Source organism: Natator depressus, chromosome 1 (assembly GCF_965152275.1).
Source record: "Natator depressus isolate rNatDep1 chromosome 1, rNatDep2.hap1, whole genome shotgun sequence".
NCBI lineage: Eukaryota > Metazoa > Chordata > Testudines > Cheloniidae > Natator > Natator depressus.
Genome location: NC_134234.1, coordinates 78,755,914 through 78,771,806, shown reverse-complemented (window position 1 = coordinate 78,771,806; position 15,893 = coordinate 78,755,914). Strand labels below are relative to the sequence as shown.

Below are 15,893 nucleotides of genomic sequence, written 5' to 3'. Positions count from 1 at the left end.
TAATAATAATAATTATAGGAAGAAAACAATATAATAATTTCTTGATCGTGGCTTATACTGGAAAAACCCACACATCTATTTTTAACATCTTAAGGTACTTGAAGTAACTGCCTGGGTAGTGTGAAAACCATTACATCAGTTGTTGTCATTCTGAAAAGCTTATCAACTGCCACCCGCCAAGTGTGTTCCTTTGGGTCAATGGCATTTACAGCATGCTTCAAAATAAAGACCACACTGAAATGTCATGCAATTGCTGCTGTTTAATCTAGCATAACGAGTGCAACATACTGTTTTTCGTTTTGGAAAATGGATTTTTAGATCCATGTCTAGACAGGAACCTGGGACTTGCCATATTACACCAGTGGCATATGGGTTCACCAGGCTCTCAGGACTCTGCCTTTGCAGCTATCTGATCCCTGGCAGAACTAGGGAGCATGACTAAATCCAGAAGCTTGAAGAAGTTTTGGATCTTTCACGACAGTGTGGAGAACTAACCACAAGGAGACCAGATTGCTGACCTATAGACTGTTAAAGTATTGTGCAACTGCGAACTCAGTATTAACTATTGAGCACTAAATGTTTGAATATTCACCTAGACTAGTATTTACTACAGAATGCTGACTACAAATGCTTCTTCCTTCAGTGCAACTTTTCATCATTGGACTGCACAAGCAGTTGTCTCAGAATATTGTAGTGCTCCATTTTAAGACTTTCCAGGAACTTGCCTCTTATCCCTCTTTTTTCTTCACACCCCTTCCTTCACCTATCCATCAGTAGCCTCGGTCCATCCACAAACTCTTCATACTTGGTGCAAGAGTCTTCTCCTATAGGTCTCTCTTTCTCTGTGGAATGAGCTTAGTGTCTTTGTCTCATCAAGTCCTTTCATTTCAAAACTCCTTTATAAGTGTAGTGCCTCTCCTTTGCATATAATACTTCATTTTTTTTCTTCCTGCTGATCAGTTCTCTAACTGTTTTAGTGTAAAGTTATTTTGCAATTTCAATGATGGAAGCAAAATGAAATAAAATTTATATGATATCATGGCCAAGTTTTTCATCACTAAAAACCATTTAAAAACCAATATTTCTCCATTTTAAAATCTTTGCTTGAAGTAATTTTGAACTTTTAAACTCACTTTAAATGTATTAGCTAAAATTTTGTTCACAATTAACTTAAGAGCAATTCAGAAAGTCTTTATATGGTAGCCTTAGGAATAATAATCAGTGATTGAAGGCTGTAACTAGATTATCACATTTTTGAATGAGGTCACTTAGCTTTTGGTGTTCCATCACAGATTGAATAACAGCACATTATCATTAATTTGATTTTTCCTTTGCCTCTGACAGATACTCAACAATCATTGAAGGTTTTGTTGAAGAAAGTCCATTCCAGTGAGAAATAACTGCCACACTCAATATTTTTGTTCATGTTCTAACACTTCAGGCTATTTTGCAAGAATCTGCTAAAATTGTGGAAGAGTGTGTGTGTGTGTGTGTGTGTGTGTGTGTGTGTGTGTGTGTATATATATATATATATATATATAATATAATTATATATATAATATTTTTTTTGTTAGTGGAACCTATGTGGCTCAAAATGCCATATTCAAGATCACCTTTATAGCTGTCTTGTTCTTTATTTACAGTACAAGGCTTATGCTGACATTGAATTATATCATTTGCTGTCTGTTTCAGTGGTTTCAGAAGAAATTATACTACCATGTTCTCGTCATCTACGATGTTTGTAATATTTCAACCACTAACTTTGTAGCTGAATAAATCTTTAACATTACAGGATCATCCCAACTTCTGACTAGTGAGGGCTTGTGTCATAGTTGTACATAGGGAGATTTTTTTAAATACTTGCAAACATTACCATACTTTACCTGACGGAGAGAACTTGTTTTCAAGGTCATTAGGCAATGCAGCTAATAATATAAAGTTGAAAATGTGAATGTTTTAGTAAGAAGTGTGCATCTGCTTCTTAGCATTCTTTCTCTATATTCTGATTCCCTCCTGGTAGATAACTTCTTTGCCTAATAGCAATGCAGGTCCTGTCATGATACCACGTACTGATGAATTTTGAAGGATATCACTCACTTCCTACAAGTGCAGGTAAAGTAGTCAAAGGAAATTGTTCTTTGGATTGGGGATCCAAATTCTTTACTAATCACTGGTGAATTACTAGCCTGATGTGGAGGCTCACAGTTAATGATTCCACTGGAAAAGTTTCTGACTTTTCTAGGAAGTGAAGACTGTCCTCTGTCTACTTAAACCTTTGTATTGGTGCCATCTTTATAGTAACTGAGCATCTCCAAGGTCAATATATTGGCCTAGTGAGATCCCTGGAGGACTATGAGGTGTCTGAGGCTCTTGCTGTGGTACATTTTTCTTCACATTAATCCTTTTTGACAGAAGGGGAATAATGAGTAAGATGCAAAGGCCCCAAATCATTGCTGGCATCCACTGAAGTCAGAATTATACCCACGTACATAAGGGGTGAATTTGTCTCAGACCTATTTACTTGGAATGCTAATGAAATTCTAGTTGTAAGAGTGGGGGGAGAGGAGAGAGAGAGAGAGGGGTAAAATAAGATCCATGCCTACCTTGAATAGGGTGAATATTTTGATAGTTCTTGAAAAGAATTGTATCTTGAATCCTCACCTACCAGTTTTTCATGTAAGAAGATGAATTTTAATCAGAACCTTGATATCTTGATATAATGGATTCATTATAAAATACATATAACTTTTGGTCTATCTGGCATGCCCCTGTTAGCTTACTCTACAACTTCAATAAAGTTTGGCTGTACAGTACCATTATTATGCAATGAACAGTGGACAGAGTGGGATCTATTATTCCCTTGCAAAATTTATGACTTGGAATGCAGCAAATGCATTAGCCATTCAGGAGATCAATTTAAAAAAAAAAAAAGTTAAGGCTTTAAAGAAGCACACACATGCTAGCAGTGGTAGAGGGCTGAAAGTTGCATGACATACTTGCATCTTTAGTCAAAAGGACAATAATAAATGCTCTGTTTTCACTAGCAATGTGTATATTTAATATCTAGTGTAAGGTACGAAAGCACAAAATTTCAAAGACTGAAGGAGAAATGGAGGACACATAAGACTGAGGAGATACAGTATGAAACGTCAAGTCAAACGAGCTACTCTTAAACCCTGAAACCTCTCCTTTTCTAAGGGTTTATCTGTTTTGGAAATCAAATCCTGAAATTATTTCCACATGCTCAAAATAAATAGTTTGATGTTTTAGATGTTTACTTATTTAAATAATGCTATCGTGCTCATAGGACACTTGTATCTAAAGTACTATAGGCATTTTCTGTTCCAGTGGGACACATGATTTTTCTATTGATTTATATAATGCTTAAAAGGAAGACTGGTATAAAAACATAGGTTTTGTTTGAAGGAAGGAGAGTAATATAACTTGAATTTCAAACACTGGCTACCAATTTCAAAATACTTAGTGGAAGAATTGAGAGAATTCCCCAGTAAGAAAATATTTCTGTATATATTCTTTGTAAAGAGTTGAAAACTATTAACAATTTGTCTAGGTATGTTGTGTTTGCCACAGTATTTCCTTAAATAGTTTGGATTTTCTCTTTTAATGTCTACTCAACCAGCCAAGTAGTCACCTGTTCCATGTATTCTTTTCCTCCCTAATAATCCCTTTTGCCTGTTGACTTCTTTCTCTTATGGTCTGTGTACTTTATGGTATCTGTTTAGATTAAAAGCTCTGAGGAAGGAACATGTCTTACTTTGTCCGCTCAAAATAAGCTAGCTGCTTTAGTGTTTCCACAGGCAAATCATGTAATACTGTTGTCTGATTTTATATATTACACAGCAATTACAGTCTGACTATGCTCAGAGTTTCATTAAAATCAAAATGCATCAGTCATTTCTAAAATGAGATAAGTATTTCATGACAATTTTAAAATTTCTAGCTTCCCTGTTTAAAATGTTTCTTTCCCCTTTGCACTGTGGAAGTACTCTGCTCTGCTTTTGGAAATAGACTGTATTATCTTCACATGTAGAACCTTACTATGTGTGAGTGTGCATTGGTAGTATAATGAAGACCTACATCTCTGTGTAACAGTTCTTGCCCACAGCTGAGAAGCAGTTTTGTCAAGACCTGAATGGAAACACATCCACTTGAAGCCAGGCGGAAAGCTAGGGTTGCCAGGCATCCAGTTTTCGACTGGAAAGCCCGGTTGAAAAGAGACCCTGGCAGCTCTGGTTGGCTCTGCTGACTGGGCTGTTAAAAGTCCAGTTGGTGGCGCAGCAGGAACCCGGGGCTAAGGCAGGATCCCTGCTTGCCCTAGCTCCACACAGCAATCGGAAGCCGCCACCAGTTCCCTGCGGCCCCTAGGCACTGTGGCGGCCAGGGAAGCTCCGCACGCTGCCCTTGCCCTGAGTACTGGCTCCACAGCTCCCATTGACCGGGAACTGCAACCAATGGGAGCTGCAGGAGGTGGTGCCTGCATTTGCAAAGGCAGTGCACACCATGCAGAGCTGCCTGGCTGCCCATGCGCCTAGGGGCCGCAGGGACCTGGCGGCCACTTCCTTGAAGCTGCAGTCAGTGCCAGCCCAGTCTGGAGCCCCCTTTTTGCAACCCAAAACCCACATTCCCTCTGCAAGTTAGTGATAGGCACACTCCAGCCCTCGAATCTTCCAAGCGTCCCCCTGGAGTGTCCAGCCCCTGGTCCACTGGACCCTCACAGAATTCACAGATCCACTACTCCCAACGGAACAGTACCCCCAAGTTACTGGCTTCACCCCAGGATTACTGCTCTGCTTAAGTCGCAGCGCTTAGATTTGTTAATAGTGAAAACGGGTAGTTCTTTAATGAACAAAGAATAGAGATTTGAGAAGTACTTTCTAGAGCCTAGACTTAACTAACGAGACATTTTACTGTGTAAAGAAGTTTTAGCTCATCCAAAGTCTTTCTCCCGAAATTAAATAGCCAGGCTGGCTGTGACCCTCTGTTCATAAGACAAGCATGTTGGCAGCTTGTCCCCTAGGTGAAGGATATCATGTGACTCCTTGCATTGTCCTGATACACCAGACAAATTTTTTGATCTTTGTCATAAACAGGACACCCTCCCTGCTGTGTGTTCTTCCTTCAGATTTTGTGATCTCTTGTCAGCTTTGCAATCTTGATCAGCTGGTGGCTCCCTTTGCAAGTAGACTTACATTGTAAGTCTCACAATACACAATAACCCACCAGGGTGATAAGTATCTACTACCGCTTGCCTGACCAGAACCTGTTTATCACCTCCTGGTGACCTATCTTAACTTATAGACTTTAAGAATGTTGTTTGCAATGTTGTAGTCGTGTTGGTCTCAAGTTTCCAAGTCTCACAGAGAAGCTTAAAAGCTTGTCTCTTACACCCCTAGAACTAAAATATATTGCTATATCCACCTTGTCTCTTATACTTTAAGAACACAGTATAGATACATAACTTTTTAAAAATAATATCCTTACATACATTTTCCAGTTATGATGACGCAGGGGATTCCTGTAAACGCCGATGCACCATTTATGCCCTCTGCCACTTGTGACCCAGTTACCCCTGGATGCCAGGGGGCACTGAAATTATTTGCAAATTTGGGTTGAATTTGGCAAATAATTTTGGCTGGAAATAAAACAGAAATTTTGGAAATGTCAAAATAGATTCAAAAATATTATTTTAAACAAAATGTTGAATAGAAATGACATTTTTGAAAAGTAAGATTGAATCAACCCAAACAAACTTTTTTTTTTTTTTTTTTTTTTTGCTTTGGTGAGAAATTGGAAAAAAATTAGTTTTTGGTTCTAAATGAACCAAACTTTCTTCAGATTTTTTTCTTTGGTTAGCCATGAAATTGGAAAAACAATAATTTGCTCAATTCTACTTATTAGCATGCAGATTCAAATTTGAAATGACAACGTAGCTTGTAAATTGTAAGGTGGCCTTTTCCTTATTACTGCATAATTTATATAAGATTCCTTTAGATAGAATTTAGTAAATCAGACTTATCTTCTGTTGCACCAGTGTAACTGAGTAAACTTTAGCCTGGGGTGGGAAAACTACGGCTTGCAGGCCACATCCAGCACATCAGACTTTTAAATCTGGCCCTCAACGTCTCACTGGGGAGCGGGGTTAAGGGCTTGCTTGCCCTGGTCCACATGTGCCGTGACTCCTTGCAGCTCCCGGGAAGCAGTCGGCATGTCCCCCCTCCAGCTTCTATGCGTAGGGGCAGCCGGGGCTCCACATGCTGCCCCCACCCCAAGCCCCACCCTGCAGCTCCCATTGGCCAGGAACCACAGCCAATGGGAGCTGTGGAACTGTGCCTGCGGACAGGGCAGTGCGCAGAGCTGCCTGACCACACTTCTGCTTAGGAGCCGGAGGGAGAACATGCCGCTGCTTCTGGGAGCTGCTTGAGGTAAGCTCTGCGAGGAGCCTGCACCCCTGAGCCACCCCCTGCACCCCAGCCCAAGCCCTGGTCCCCATCCTGCCTTCAGAACCCCTTGATCCCAGCCCAAACCCCTCATCCATGGCCCCACACCAGAGCCTGCATCCCCAGCCGGAGTCCTCACCTCCCACCACCCTCACTCCAACCCTCAGCCCTAGCCCTGAGCTCCTCATTTCTGGCCCCACCCCAGAGGCCTCACCCTCTCCCGCACCCCTATCCCCATGGCCCGCCATACAATTTCCATACTCAGATGTGGCCCTGAGGCCAAAAAGTTTGCCCACACCTACTTTAGCCCTATGTTATAAAATGTCTTCACTTGCTTCTGTGCAGCTAACTGTGAATATGAACATAAAAGAATTTCACATCTTCACCAGTTATTCTTTTGAAAGTTTTCTAGCTTCAGCAGACCATATGGATTCCTTCCTTGTTTCATTATACTGGTCCTCTCTTGTTTTTTTAATTATTTTTGTGAATTTTCAATCTGTCAGAGGTTGAAAGCCTCATAAAGAGACTCTTATAAGTGTTATGTAAATATGATGTCTGTACAGGTTCCCTAAAAATATGATTTTGATGCTATTAGTTCCCAAATCAGTAGATGTCAGAAATCTCTCTGTTCCTGTTAACTGTAATCAGAACATGTACTGTTTGTTTATTTTTTAAGATAAAAATGTGGCTGTTCAAATCCTATGTAGCCTGTGTGGTTCCAGTGGCAAATCAGGGAGCACTTGGCTTTTGAAGCACCAACGGTTACTGTCTAGAGGCCTTGTGACGGGCTGGAGTATGATATAATGAACTGTGTTTGTCTGAGGAAACGTAGTGAAATTACTCCCAGCTTCTGTAGTGGGAGAAGCTTTCTGTGCTTTTATTCATAGCAGAAATCTATTATTAAGTACCCCCTATTCGTTAGAAACATTGTCATTTACTTTAGTGTACTCTGAGAATGCCTTGGCTATTCAACTGGGATCCAAACCCAAAGGTACCACTCTTCAAATGTTGATGTATGGTGTTCTTTCTGCTTCCTATGTATTTTGAAAATATGTCTGTGACTAGGTGGGATGGGATAACCCACCTTGTCTCTCTAATATTGTGCGACTGACAAGGCTACAACAACACTGCATACAAAATATATCTGACATACTAGTAAAGTTGAAGCTCTGTGTGTATGTGTGATTCAATTTAGAGCTGAGTGACCTCTACTCACAACAGAAGGTGTTCAATACATTAAACCTGACTGAATAATACTAGGTTGTAAGTCTCTCTTACACATCATAAGAATAGTGGACTTCTGTTGTTTTTAAATAAACTGGGACAATTTGCCTTCATGATGCTTAAATTCCCTTTAGAAGCTTTATGAAGTTAGAAATCAACTTAATAAGGCATTACAGTTTCCCTATATTTCACAGTGAAATCTAAAAACCCATTTAGCTGTTTTTTATGCCAATATGTAACAAGTATGAATTTGTGCTTTTTGAATCTTTGTGAATAACCTGCTTGTAGTTAGTTTTTTGGTGGAAACTGTAAACTTTTTCTGATTTTTGTACTATATATTGTTTTGGGGTCCATTCTTCCCCTCAGTGAATGTAGTTGTGAATACTGAAGGGAGAACAGTCTACTAGGACTCTAAACTCTTTAGTCGCTTGTATTCTTGAAGAGAAGATCCAATGTTGCCATGGAGTTACTTGTCCCATTCTAGAGCTGTAACAATGGTTTTCCTTTGTGCTGTTTTCTTTGCTGCAGCATGCATCATTTATCAAAACTGGTAGTCTCTAAAGTCTAAACTTTTATCAGCTCTGCCACTTTAAAAACAACAAGCAAAACTGTTATATACTTGATATTAATGCTAGACACCTACGCTAAAACTTTCACAAACACTACTTGAACTTGTTTGCAAGTCCTGTCAGTAAGTTTTAATATGTATTTTTCCCCACTGTATTTGTCTTTTTAAAATGATCGTATGCTTTCATCTAATACCATAATGGGTAGTTAAACTGGGATAAGTAAGGATTCCAGCGTGAAAGTGTATCTGTATCTGTAAAGCACACAGAGATTCCTAACTTTTACTTTAATCTATTTATTTAAGTATCTATCCAAAGTTCTGAGAACTTCTACATTTAAAATTACACTATACAAAATAAAAAGTGTGTGTGTGTGTGTGTGTGTGTGTGTACACCTTTTGTAATACTTTCTGCACAAAAAAGATATTTACCCTCCATTCCAAAAGGCTTGTAATAGCCCCATATCTAACCTCTCTCTCTCTCTCTCTCTCTGTCTCTCTCTCAACCTGCTTCCACTCTCACACCCACAATCAAAGATATATATTTGGAGAATGTCCAAAATGTTTAATAAATCTGACCTCTGGCTAAGGTGGAGCGCTGGTGTCAGATGCTCCCATTGAGGAGCGTTGCAACCACGTTCTATGCTAGCTTTAGTTTCTACAGTAAATGGTTTTAAGGTGCAGCCTACAGCTAGTGCATTGCAGTAGCCTACAAGATCCATATCCCATAGGAAAATCCAGAGCCAGGTGCAGGAGGGGTGAGAGAGTGCTTTTTCACAACAGCTGCTACCTGTGAATCCAGCAGCAGCCTTGGCTCTAATATGAGCTCTAAATTGTAAGTGAAGCCTGCGTTACAAGAGGCAGTCACACATCCTCACAACAGTCCCCCTGATTAATCTTTTGTAATTTTCTTCTGGTTGGCTTTCAGAGCTGCCTCCTCTGGGCTGAGCTGCAGCTAGTTTGCCTACTTTCAAGCTGCTGTCTCATGTGGACCTTGGGAGATGCAGAGCAGAGTATCATCAGCACACTGAAAATATCACAGCTCCTCTCTCCTTACTTGATCACTAGCAACTACATCCAGTTTGATGAAGTGGATTAATTAATAAAATATTTACAGCCTATTAAAATCCTTACGTAAATCACCAGCTTTAAAAGTCCACCTCCCTTTTAGTTTAAAGGTATTTTGCCTATTAAATTCTGGTATATGCTGATCAGATTCAGCATGACCCCAATACAGTGGAACATGGCTATTTAAATTTCACTGTACTCTTTTTGAAGCCTGCACTTGTGGTAATGTGCAGTACAGTATTTTTAACTTGATTTCTAAACCAACATTTTCCAAAAGTATCAGAGGCCTTTGTTCTCATTGAGGACTACATCTCTGTTATCTTCCATCCATCTTGATCTGTCTCTTCCCCCTCCCACCCTCCCATGTACCAAGGAATACCGCATCCTACCCCAGTCCTTTATGACTGAGTTTCTGTGCCCACTGTTTTGACACAGCTTCCAGAGATGTATCTTCTGTTCTTAGTTAGACTTCTGACTCCTGAGTCTTGTTTTCCAGACTTTGAAGAATGTCTCTCAGCACTTATCCCCAAAGACCCTCTCAGTAATTCCAGAGGATAATGATCTTGCATCCAGCTTTATGCAAGTTAGAAAAGTAAATGAATGAAGCAGAATACAGCATGCCTATTCTATGTTCTCTAAGAGCTTCCAGGGCTTCACTCAAAAGAATACTCTTAGACTGGCTCAGCAAGACTAAAAGCTTTAAACAGAATTTTTATGTGCCTGTTCCTGCACTCATGCTGACAGGGGTGAGCATTTTGGGGTCAGTCTGGCACATCTGTCATTGAAGTGCTTACTCCCTATTCCCTTTGGCTGATGTCCCTTTATTACTTGGCAGTTTTTTGATATAGAAAGTGTTCAAAGTCCTTATTACCAGTTTAGACATGAGGTCATTTTGTATTAGCGCACAGACAATGATCTTTCTCCATTACAACACATCTGAGTAAGCTTATTTTTTGTCAGTCTCCATTTCTATGCAATTTACCATTCTACCCAATATTCCATGAGGCTCACAGTTTGACAAATAGCTTTTCAATTTACCTCCAGTTAACATGCAGTGTTTCAGAGGACTTTTTCAGTTTCATGAGAGACCTTCTCTGATGGGTATCTTTGTTAGAATAAGGCCTATTGTATGTTGATGACCAAGTCCAGCACTATAAATTGATCCTGGAACCAGTGCTGGGACATACTTCTAGCCCTGAAAGTTTTGTACTGGTCTATCTACTGTTTTCATTGGTGGACCGAAAAGCACTGCTGACAAGTAATTTAGTAATGTTGTCAGTATAGTACTTTTCAGTAACTTTAAGTAAATGCTATTTGGAGTATGAGGAAACATTCCCCTCAAGGAAATCTGAAAGGTCAGTTGAGACCAATTCATAAGTAGTTTTTTCCTGTGGACTCAAGAGGAGCTACAACAGCCCTATGAAATTAAGCATAGAAAATATTCTATTTCCTTCATAGTTTAGCCACTTCATTTCATTTGTCCACTGTAGGTCATCTTGCACTTGGAAACATTTAAATTTGAAAGTACTTTTGAGAGGATTTATCAATACTAAATACATAACTTTAACTAATTAGATGAGAAGTGCGATCCTTTAAATTTTCATTCTGATTACTACCTTGCCTAATTGTCATCACCCTTCCCCCGCTCCCCCCCACCCAGCCGCAGTTCCAAATTTTAACAGCTGGTACCTCATGAAATGACAAGAGTTAGATTAATGCTTCGAGATCTGAAAGCTTAGATCAGGGTGTCAGAAGGCTTTTACAGTAAACCATAATGTAGAGAAACAATTTCAGAGGTGATGAGATGCTGCTTTTAGTATAGTGTTAAATGCTGTAAACAGATGGGTCATTCTGAATAGAAATAGGAAGCAAGTTCCACAATTAAGCATCTCTGTAAGAATACCTTTGCCATACTTTGCTCAGACTGCCTTTGAGGCCAAAACATAACTGGGAGCACTCAAAGAAATCAACATACTGAAGGGGGAAAAAAATCACTCTAGTCAGTAAAGCTACCAGGTTTTAGTAACTGATGGAAAAATCAGGATTTTCAGATATGAACTTGCAACTCCAGTGAAGTTAATTATGTTGTGGCCAATAATGTAAGTTGTGAATGTAGCCCACTATTTCTATGCACTGATAGGATTAACAGGGTAGTATTTTGAGAGACTACAAAATTCACGTGTATGATTAATATCCCTGAAATGCACACATCTTGCTCTGTTGCCTTGTGTACGTGAAGCTTTGCATTGTACACCTTGCTCCCAAGGAAATCAAAACCACAATTTCCTCTGCAGCTGTACAAAGCACCACAATTAGAGGTTGGAGCTGGTATGCCTGATTTACTGTATTAAAGGGTTTGTTAGTAGCTTAATTGTAAGGCTCTAGAAAAATACTTGACATTGTTTCCCCGTCTGAAAGGGTGCATACAAGATTCAGGAATGACTAGTTACGTATTTCAAGGCATGAAGCTGGTAGCACATACTGCAGTAGCTAAACTGTTAGTTGCGTGAATATTTATGTTGCCTAAGACTGAAATCTTATTGGGAACATCCTTGGGGCTGTACTAACAAAGCCGTTTCTGCCAAATCCAGTTGAGGATCATGATGGATTTTCTCTGACATTCTATTACTCAGTCAAATTCTAATCCATTTTTTTAAAGGCCTTGCGTGTTGGACATTTGTGGCTTTGGTCTTTAATTTCTGGTTTCCTTAATGAAGATTTTTAATTGTCACCCAGGTTCCTGATGTGATCAGCAGCATAAGGCAAGTGTCCAAAGCAGCCCTGAAAGAGGATGCCAAGCCTGGTAAGGATAGTGAAGATGCCTTCTACAATTCCCAAAAATTTGAGGTTTTGTACTGTGGAAAGGTGACTGTGGCCCATAAGAAAGCCCCCTCCACTCTAATTGATGAGTGCATTGAGAAATTCAGTCTACATGAGCGCCAGCGCCTGAAACTGTTGAGTGAGCAGCGGAGCACAGATTCCAGCTCAGACTTAACCTTGTATGAAGGAGACGTGCCAACTTCTCCGTCAGATAGTCCATTTGAGGAGTTAGATGGCACGAGCACCACCACCGGGCACACTGGGATCTTTACAATTGGAGGCCAGACCAACCTGGCTGGCACCCGTGTCTCTTTCCCCGAGCGAATTTTGGAGGATTCTGGCTTTGATGAGCAGCAGGAATTCCGCTCCCGGTGCAACAGCGTCACTGCAGTTATGCAAAGGAGGGTTCATGATACCAGCCTGAAAACACAGCCACGCAGGAGACATGCAAGTGCACCCAGTCATGTTCAACCCTCAGACTCTGAGAAGAACAGAACAATGTTGTTTCAGGTAGGTGTCATAGCAGTACTCACAATTTCATGCATACAATAGAATTAGGAGAGCTTGACTTAGACAATTATTGTCACTGCTGCATATTGAAACTTCTTATGCAAACAATTTCTGTTAAGCCAAAAATCGTTTGCTTTTCTACTTTGTATTACAATACATGAAACCATACTGGGGAGACTCTAAATAATATTGAATAATTTGTATCCCAGTTACTTTGGGGGAAGCTAAAGTTTAAAACATATGAGTTTTGTAAACTTGAAGGGAATATAATTGCTTATCTGTTAATTTGACAATATTAACATCAAATTTAAGAGACCAGTGTATTTTGTCTTAGAATCTGATGCTAATATTCAGACTTCTTTCAAGTGCTTTTGTGGATTGATTTCTCTATCCATAATATTTTTGAACAGAGCGAACAAAATCTCCCTTTTGTATTACTAAAATGAACAAGTAGTTAAAGCTGTGAAAAACAATGTGCAGTTTGACTCCTTCTCTTTTTATGTTAAATTTCAGCGATGCTAAGAAGTTCCTCATTTCCAGAATAGGAATAATCTGTCTTGCAAAAAGTCTGTTGAAAAATTATACTTCTAAGATCTGCTCAGTGGCTTCATCCCCAAATCCTTTAGTCTTTCTTCTCTCCCCTGAAGTATGTTTAAAGATTTCAGAGCATATTTGCTAAGGAAACAAGAGAATATTATTAGAACAGGTGACCCATAAAAGCCAAAGATCTTTTGCTTTTTAAACTGATAGGCTGCTAAATGCTTAGGAATTCCCCCCCCCACCCCATTTTAGAGAACAGACTTGCATTTTCATCCTCTTGAGAAACACTAACGGATGTGAGGAAATATATTGCCATTTAGAAACCCACAGCCCATCACTGGTGGTGAAAGGGCCTTAGCTGAAAAACCCCTCAAGCTCCATAGACTATATTCATGTGCCCTTGGAGAGCAGTTCATGAGAAAGCAGAAGGGAAATTCACTGCAGCAAATAATCTGTTCTCGTTGACAATTAAAAAGAGGCTAAATACATCACCTTTATTTTAAAATAAACAGCAGCAAAGAACTGAAGACCCAAACTGTTTGTATTTGTATTTTAAAAACTCATCTGGATGGTGGTTTTTGGTGTAATAAGGCTTGTAACTTACCTTGATTGTTTCAGATCAGTCTAACGGAGCTTTAATTAGGGCCCGTCAAAAACTGACTTTTGATGGAATAAAACTTAAACTGTGTATGATTCCTGCAACTTTGTTTGTTTGTTTTTTGTTTGTTTTGTTTTTGTTTTACCCCCAAACTGAATACTTTGCCATTTTTGTTGAAATTTTCTGCAATTCCCCTCCCTCATTTTCCTTTTTCCTAAAATGCTAAATTCTGCCATCTTCGTTCACTCGGTAAGTAGGGTGACCAGATGTCCCGATTTTTATAGGGACAGTCGCGATTTTGGGGTCTTCTTTTTCTTATATAGGCTCCTATTCCCTCCAGCCCCCATCCTGATTTTTCACACTTACTCATAGGGTGACCAGACAGCAAGCTACTATTCAACGTGAGTAGCAAATGCAAAGATGGCAGAATCTGCCCAGTCATTGAACTTCATTTGGTGTATTATTCATTTGTGCCTTATAAAACAGTCTGATTTAAATTTTGTTTTGAAGGTTGGACGATTTGAAATTAACCTTATCAGCCCAGACACCAAATCTGTTGTGCTTGAAAAGAATTTTAAAGATATCTCCTCATGTTCTCAGGTATGTATTTATTGAGTAGCTTGCAGTACATCCGGGAAGGGACTTTTTTGATTTGGAGACACTCTGATGGCTTTTGTAGTCAGTGGGCAGCAGAAATAGTCAATGAAAGCTTTTGTTGATTATAGAAGATTAAATGAAAACACAGTACAGAATATCCTTAAACATAGTGGTTATACATCATATGTCTTTTTTTTTTTTTTTTTTTTTTTTTTTTTAACAATTATAACTTCGTTTTAGTTAACACCTGTATAACTAGATTTTGGCTTTCTCTATAGAACCCTAATAAAAACGTGGTAAGACAGCTATTCTGTGCCCCTTCTTCCCACCTGAGTACTTTGGAAATGTTAAATATTATCTATAGAGTGATGTTTGAGGTAATCATATTTTGAATGAGAAGAACACATGCTACAGTTTAGAAGTGGTAAACCTCAGTGTAGTTTTGGTGACGGCACTGGAGGAAGATGGATTTTAAAATTTGATCAATCATCCGGTTGCTACTATTGTAGACTACAGGGGTAGACCCTCCTTCTTGCAATAGATCAGGCAACAGTAATTCAAAGTGTAGAAATTCTGTGCCTCCAAATTCCACTTACTGGTTTGTGTTAACTCCCACAAAGTGCTAAGAATGGCACAGATACAAAGGAAAGCACAGTCCCTGCCTCAGAGCTCACAATCTGAAGATGTACACAGAACTAGTGAATTTCTGTGAATTGTAGCATTCTGTAACTGTGAATTCTGTGAATTGATGAATAGGTCATCATTCACCTGCAGCTAGATGTGAATTTTGTTAACTTAAGGAAAGAGACCACTCGGTTCAATTTAGGCAGTTGCCTGAAATCTCCAGTTTGGAGGTGCTCTATGGTGGTGACACTGTGTTTCAGTGAGGGCTTTCGCGAGGAGCACAGCTGTTCTGCTACCTTGGGACAGGATACAGAGTGTGCCTCTCCCCAGTGTGGGACTAGCTCTGCCTCTGAGGTGGGGACAGAGCCATGGCTTCTACCTCATTTGGAGAATTTAGTGGTAGCAGCAATTCTAAAGTTGGGCATTCCATGTGGTCAGTACAAGAGCTATTAAAGGTCTCCAAATGCATTTTCTGATGGTTCTTAGACCAGCATCTGATCCAAAGCACTCTTTTCAGATGTTCAAATAACACCAGGCAAATCTTCCCTTGTATCTGTGTTGCATGGCTATATAGCTTGCAAATTAGAACTGGGATTAGCATATACTGTTGCTTCGGATGGAGGGCAAAGGGGACAGCAAGAGGAATAGGGAAATCTGGCCTACGTAGGCAAATGATAAAGATGAAATAATAGTATTTGTAGCATACACAGATCAGGCAGGCACACAAGAAGGAGAGGTAAGAAAGACAAGAACCTGTGGATGCCCTGGGTCCAAAAACTTTGTTTCCTGGGGGAATGTCATGAGTGGCAGCTGCTAGTTTCCATGAGGGTCCTGGTAGACAGCAGGTGAACCCATGGGCAGCTCAGGAGAACAACACAGGCAGTGAAGT

General features: G+C 39.7%; 1 protein-coding gene across 1 annotated transcript in view; it reads left to right on the top strand.

The window, feature by feature from the left end:
• Positions 1-15,893, top strand: part of TBC1D4 (TBC1 domain family member 4) — a 154,241-nt gene that overhangs the window by 77,678 nt on the left and 60,670 nt on the right. The window contains exons 2-3 of the mRNA XM_074962041.1: positions 12,052-12,645; positions 14,294-14,383. Of these exons, the coding sequence (XP_074818142.1) occupies positions 12,052-12,645; positions 14,294-14,383 (684 nt within the window). The remainder of the gene's footprint in view (positions 1-12,051; positions 12,646-14,293; positions 14,384-15,893) is intronic.